The 6,609-nt window shown below is 59.6% G+C and overlaps 1 protein-coding gene across 3 annotated transcripts; it reads right to left on the bottom strand.

The window, feature by feature from the left end:
* Positions 1-6: 6 nt before the first annotated feature.
* On the bottom strand, positions 7-5,270 carry CCNB3 (cyclin B3). Of its 3 annotated transcripts, none has more exons than XM_064670377.1 (12): positions 5,138-5,270; positions 3,838-3,977; positions 3,672-3,755; positions 3,389-3,507; positions 2,776-2,878; positions 2,351-2,452; positions 2,082-2,174; positions 1,704-1,841; positions 1,119-1,274; positions 696-845; positions 378-508; positions 7-228 (listed from the first exon to the last, which is right to left on the bottom strand). In XM_064670377.1, the coding sequence occupies exons 1-12, from the start codon at positions 5,139-5,141 to the stop codon at positions 156-158; spliced, it is 1,293 nt and encodes a 430-aa protein (XP_064526447.1). In that variant the 5' UTR covers positions 5,142-5,270; the 3' UTR covers positions 7-155. The 3 variants fall into 3 exon arrangements, with proteins under 3 accessions (XP_064526447.1, XP_064526449.1, XP_064526448.1); XM_064670379.1 differs by having other exon boundaries at positions 2,351-2,449; XM_064670378.1 differs by lacking the exon at positions 5,138-5,270 and adding an exon at positions 4,648-4,651.
* Between the last annotated feature and the right edge of the window lie 1,339 nt (positions 5,271-6,609).

The following is a 6,609-nucleotide window of genomic DNA, read 5'->3' as shown; positions in this document are numbered from 1 at the left end:
GACACATTTTTTTAACAAACACATTTTATTAACAGTTACACATGACTTTTTTTTTTCCCCCCTCTTCTTCAGTTAAAATTACTATTATTTATGTACATGGTACCCCACCGCCCAAGGGCGCCCCGTTATTTACAGGCTTTATTTACAGAGTAGGACTAGCAGCTGGTGAGTGCCTTCTCGAGCTTGAGCATGTCCATGGGGGCAAGTTTGGCAACCTCAAAGAAGACCCTGAAAAGAACACATTTGCTTAGAGCTCAGCCCCAGCCCTGACACCCATTCACCAGCGCTCCCAGCTCCCCACAGCACCCCAGGGTGTGTGCTGGTGGGGCCACCCCCTGTGATGGGGACAGGCCCGAGACAGAGCCCATGACACTCACCTGTGTGAGTACTTGCTGCGCACGGTGTTCAGCTTGTCGCGGGGCTGATACGTGAGCAGGAAATTCAGCCTCTTCACCAGGGGATGCAGGTCCTGGGCACTGTACCCACTGTAGTATTCCAGTGTAGGGGTCTGCAGGGGGACAACAGGGCTAAGCTGAGTCGTCTCAGTGACGAGTCAGCCATCATCTTCCCTCTCCAGCCCCCCAAGTGTGATCATAGCCCTAGAGCATCATCCCACCCACCGGTCCATCGCCCCCCACATCCCCGAGGTGTCCCTCGGGGCACCTCAGCAGGGACGGGATTAGGCAGGCACTCACCCAGCCCCCAAGGTTCTTCATGGTAAGCGCCAGCAGCAGGCAGCTGGCAGCCAGCTTTGAGGGGCTCTCACGGGTGTAGTCATACTCCTGCAGTGTCATCTCGCAGAGGAAGCGGGCCAGCGTCAGTGTCTCCATGGTGGCACGGGCACACTGCAGCCAGGGGGCAGGAAAGGCTCAGCCTTTTGAGCAATGCTGCTCCCCTCCCCAGCATCTTTGAGATCAAGAGTGCGGGCCCTGGGGCACAGGACAGAGACCCCACACCCTACCACAAGTCAGCATCCTCAACCCTTGTGTCTCTTGAGGGGGCTGGACAAACCTTCCTTGTTGCCAGCTGGGAGCCTGAAGCCCTGGGAATGCCCATCACCACCCCCTGGAGCCACCACAAGGCACCCGGGTGCCAGCCCACCCTCCAGCTGCACCAACCTTGGCAAAGCGCCGCAGGAAGCGGTAGGGGATGGGGATGTTGATGTCGAACTTGAGGGTGCTGAGGATGCTCATCTCCATAGCCAGGAGCTCCTCCCGCTTGTAGGCATCATCACAGATGTAGAGGAAATCATCCACGCACGGTGGGCACCGCTCCTGACAGGGCATAACTGCTCAGCACCCCAGTGGGGGCTTATTCTGGCTCCACTCAGGAGATCCCACCCGTCCCACAGACCCTGTCAGGGTTCACACGCTGCTGGACCCCACAAGGACTGTTAAAACACCCCGTGGGGCTTCTGTGAGGTCTCTGCTGCCCCAGCCCTTAGCTTGAACTGCATGCTTGCATGAGGTGAACTCAGGTGTCCTGAGGGTCTCTGCAGAGCAGAGAAGAGTCAGGTCTCAGTGACCCCAGGAGACAGGAGCCAGCCCACCATGACTGCATTCACAGCCTTGGGACAGGAAGACGCAACATGAGCAGCTCTCAGGGCAGTGGCCTGGGACCTGGCCTTCTCCAAAACCCCACAGGGACCAGAGAGGCACAGCCCCTTCTGCCCCTGCTCCCCAGGACAGCGTGGAAGGAGTTACCTCGAATTTGGAGGCAATGAGGATGGCAGTGGAGCCGATGAGCTGCAGCTTCTCCCTCATGCTCACCACCTCCACCAGGTAGTGGTCCACTAGCTTCACAGCCAGGTATAGTGTCTCATGGTTCAGCTCAAAGTTCTCCTGTAAGGATGCAGGTGGGGGGCAGGACATGGTATCAGGCAGAAGCCTGGCCTACCCTGCCCCCTCAGCTCTCACAGGGGCCAGGCTCAGAGAGAGGGGTGTAGGCTCATCCCTAGCCCAGGGAGGGGGAAGATCAGCTTTGTACTGGAGATGCCCACAGGAGCTTCTGCCAGCACACAAAGGTCCCATGTAACAAAGGCATCATGGGGGGCTGTTCTGCAGAAGGCCATGGCCCCTCACCTGCACCTCCACCATCCAGTCCACGAGGATGGCACGCATGTCCCCAGTGATGTCCGGCTGTTTCTCCATGTAGTCAGGAAGCATGAATTTCTCCTGCCAAAGAACCAGCTATCAGAGACTAGACAGATATCCTCCCTCAAACAAGCCCCTTCCCACCCCGTGCAAGCCCCCACCAGGTGCTCAGAGCCTCTGGGCAGTGGGTGGCCCTGCCCACACAGTCACCCCTTCCCTGGACAGGGCTGCCAGCCCCCTGGACAGGCATTGCCCACCTCTCTTTCCCGCATGTATTCGAAGATGTCCTTGGCATACTCTGCACTGGCATAGGGGTCACCCAGCTGCTCCTTGTCGATGTCCTCCACTGCTGGTACCTGCTGGGACAGAGGAAGCACCAGTAAGAGGGGGCCCTTAGCTCTGTGTGTGCTGGTCATCCCGTCAGGGCAAGACTGCTGCCTCTCTGCACTCCTTTTCCTACCTGCCCTCATCATCCTGCAGCCCCTGCCCCATTCTTTCCCATGAGAGAATTCTTGGATGAAGATGGTGGGAGATTTAACCCCCCTCCCCAGCTTCCCATCACACTGGCCCAAGCCTCTCCAAGGTCCAGAGCACTGCCTGGTGCCCTGTTGTCACCGGTGGCAGCCACAGACCAGTGCTGTGAAGATGAGCCTGGGGCCATGCTGCAGTCCAGGGTCCCTACCCTCTCCTTGGGGGGCTTCAGTTCCTGCACAGGTACCGGCTTCTCTGGAACAGGATCCACCTCAGGCTCTGAAGGAGCTTTTGGGGGAGTTTTCTTCATTGACCTGGGCAGGACAAGAGTATAAATCATTCCTGGGAGGAGTCCAAATCTCCTGGCAGAAAGGGGCTCTCCAGAGCCCCTTGCTGCTTCAGGAAGGGGCTAAACCACCCCTAAAATATCCCCACAGAGACTCTTAGAATCATTTAGGTTGGAAAAGACCTTCAAAGGCCGGGAGTCCAACTGTTCCCTGTAGCACTGCCACGTCCACCACTAAACCACGTCTCGCAGTGCCACAGCCATATGGCTTTTAAATCCCTCCACGGATGGAGATTCTAGAACTGAGCCTGTACCAGGGCTGGACAACCCTTTAGGGGAAGAAATTTTTCCTAATATCCACCCTAAACCTCCCGTGGCACAACTTGATGCCATTTTATCTCCCGTTTACTGCCCACATCTGGCTCATGGTCTCCATCATCCAAGGGAAGCCTCTGCTACCACTTGTTCTTCCCTATGGGGCAAGTTTGCAGGTGCTGCCCACTGCCCTGCAGCAACCCCCTTGCCCACGGCTACTCACTTTTTCAGATTGATCTCGTTGTTCTTGGCCACCCCTAGTGTGCCCTGTGCCTTCTGTGCCTTGGGCGGTGCCACTTTCACGCTCTCCTTCTTCCCTGCCACCACCTGGTTCTTGCGAGCCTGTTTGGGTCAGAACAGAGGGATACAGGGGCTGCACAGAGGGAAGCGAGATATGCCCTGCAGAGAGACCTCTCCTCTTGCTAGTGGGGCATGGGACATATCCCCACCTCCTGTGGGTGGCTTACAGGGGGCACCAAAGCCCCCATCCTCACACAAGTACTCACATTGGTGATGTCCCCAAATGCCGACCTCTTCTTGGGCCCACCCTGGGGTGAGGATGAAGATCTCTTGGCGTAACAGTTCTCTTCCTGCAATAGAGGCTGTTAGAAGGTGGTGGTCAGCTGCCCCACAGGAGCCCCCCTCCCACCCCTGGCCTGGCTCAGGACTCACCTTCTCAGGGTCAACATTCTCTGCTGTGGGGCCCACCTTGCCTGCCCGGGTCTGCTTGGTGGCCAGCATCTTGGCGTTGCGTGGCAGCGGCGTCCTCTCCCTCGGCAGTGGTGTCCTCTCTTTGGTCCTCCGCGAGCAAGCTGGGGGCAGAGCAGGGTGTGAGGCTGCTGTCTGCCCCCGGGGACACCCTCCCCCCTTGGGGCAGAATAGGGGGGCATTTTGTCCCTCCTGGGGGGGTAGCACAGCAGGGACTGACCCCCAACCCCTTCCCTGAGCATGGCAGGCGGGTTGTGCCCCAAGACAAGCCCAGGTAGGGAGCAAGTCTGGCTGCGGGTGCACCTCCCAAGAAGGAGAGAACATGGAGCCCTAAGACTCCCACTTAAAGCCTCCTGCAGGGATGCGGGGGGGGGGGGGGGGGGCCGAGGAGGGGGAGGCAGTTCTCAGCTTCCTGCACCCCAGAGAAGGATGCAAGGGCTTGTACTCCCTCGGAGACCCCCTCTCCCTTGCACACCCCGGGTGGTCTCAGTCACCTTCACTCCCCTGCACGCACCACCCGGGGGTGCCAGCGTCCCCCACTCACCTGCCCCCTCCCCTTCCGGGATTCCCCAATCCACTGCAGCACACCGGGGTGCTCGAATTCTCTGCTCACCCAACCCTCCTGGGGTTCCCAGCGCCCCCCAGAGCCCCTGTACCCACCCTCGGCCATTACCCGTCCCGCACTCCCCTATGCCCGGTACCCGCTCTCCCCCATACCCGTCCCACACCCGTTCCCGGTACTCGCTCTCCCCCGTGCCCTGTACCTTCACTCACCCATGCCCGGTACCCGCTCTCCCCATTACCCGTCCCACACTCACCCATGCCCAGCACGCTTTACCCCATTACCCGTCCAACACTCCCCCATTACTCGGTACCCGCTCTCCCCCATACCCGTACCCTCACTCACCCGTGCCCGGCCCTCACTCACCCCTGCCCGGCCCTCTCTCCCCCATTACCCGTGCCCTCTCTCCCCCATTACCCGTGCCCTCTCTCCCCCATTACCCGTGCCCTCTCTCCCCCATTACCCGTGCCCTCTCTCCCCCATTACCCGTGCCCTCTCTCCCCCATTACCCGTGCCCTCTCTCCCCCATTACCCGTGCCCTCTCTCCCCCATTACCCGTGCCCTCTCTCCCCCATTACCCGTGCCCTCTCTCCCCCATTACCCGTAGCCTCTCTCCCCCATTACCCGTAGCCTCTCTCCCCCATTACCCGTAGCCTCTCTCCCCCATTACCCGTAGCCTCTCTCCCCCGTACCCTCACTCACCCATGCCCGGCCCGCTCTCCCCGCACCGCCGGCACCGGCACTTTCAAAAGTAGCAGTTCGGCAGCGGCCGGACCCCACTGGCCGAGCCTCGCCCAATCAGCGCGCGGGGCGGGGCTGGGCGGCGGCCAATCGGCGGGCGCGGACGGCTGCAGTTGCTAAGGGGCAGGGCGGCAGGGTTTAAAATTCAGCCCGGGTGGCCAATGGGAGAGCGGGTCCGCGGAGGGGGCGGGGCGAGCGGCCGGCTGAGCGGGCGGTGATTGGTGGGAGCGGGTGCCGTTTAAATCCCTCCCTGAGGGGCCGGAGCGGGTGTCATGGCGGCAGCGCTGGCCGGCGTGGGGGCTCAGCGGCTGCCGCCGCACTTCGGGGTTATTTAGCCTGGAGAAGAGGAGGCTTGGGAGCGATAGACCTTGTTTATCGCTCTTTACAATTCCTTGAAAGGAGATGTAGCGAGATGGGTTTCAGTCTCTTCTCCCAGGCAACCAGCAGTAGGACAAAAGGGCACAGCCTTAAGCAGCGCCAGGGGAGGTTTAGATTGGACATTAGGAAGAAGTTCTTCACAGAAAGGGTGATTGGGCATTGGAATGGGACACTGGGCATTGGAATGGGCTGCCCGTCCCTGGAGGTACTTAAGAAGAGACTGGATGAGGCACTCAGTGCTATGGTCTAGTAGACGAGGTGTTGTTGGGTCAATAGGGTTGGACTCGATGATCTCAGAGGTCTTTTCTAACCTAACTGATTCTGTGATTCTGTGAGCGACCTCTGCGGGTTTCTGAGTCCACTGCCTCTGCCTGCAGCTGGAGCTGTGGGTCCCCCACTTTGCCCCCCACCCCTGACTGCAGGGCTGCCCTTTCTCATGGGGCCGGGGTCTCTGGTTTGGGGGACAGGGTGTGCCCCGGGTGGGCTGTGCACCTCCTGTGACCTCTGTCAGGAACAGAGGGTTCGGATCACTTGGAGAATCATAGAATGACAGAATGGTTTAGGTGGGGAAGGATCTTAAAGCGCATCCAGTTCCAACCCCAGCCATGGGCAGGGACACCTTCCGCTATCCCCGGCTGCTCCAAGCCTCATCCAACCTAGCCGTGGACACTTCCAGGGATGGGGCAGCCACAGCTTCTCTGGGCAGCCCGTGCGAGGGCCTCACCACCCTCACAGGGAAGAATTTTTTGGAATATTTTATCTAACCCTGCTCTCACTGTGGGAGGTACCACAGGAGCAGTGCTCACGTGGTGTCCTACAGGCACAACAGACCAAGTTCAGTGGCGAGGCTCGCTGGGACCACCCCATTCAAACCGGGATCCACAGCGACCAGGACAGGGTCAAAGTTACCAAAGCATAGATCACAGTCCCTGTACTATGAGCTATATGTGATACTGGCTGCTTACCAAAGATCTGCCGAGGGTCAGAGTTCTCTGTGCCTCAAGGAGCAGCCTCGAGGGCGTCGCGGCTCTGGAGGACACCCCTGCCATGCAGCT

This window comes from Pseudopipra pipra, chromosome 13 (assembly GCF_036250125.1).
Source record: "Pseudopipra pipra isolate bDixPip1 chromosome 13, bDixPip1.hap1, whole genome shotgun sequence".
Classification (NCBI taxonomy): Eukaryota; Metazoa; Chordata; class Aves; order Passeriformes; family Pipridae; genus Pseudopipra; species Pseudopipra pipra.
The sequence above is the reverse complement of the archived record's forward strand: the minus strand, read 5'-3'. Positions and strand labels throughout refer to the sequence as shown.

Coding starts and splice junctions, on each gene's coding strand:
- CCNB3 (XM_064670377.1), bottom strand. Junction 3,756..3,837: donor AGAATGTTGACCCTGAGAAG/GTGAGTCCTGAG, acceptor CCTCTATTGCAG/GAAGAGAACTGTTACGCCAA. Junction 2,879..3,388: donor AACGAGATCAATCTGAAAAA/GTGAGTAGCCGT, acceptor TGTCCTGCCCAG/GTCAATGAAGAAAACTCCCC.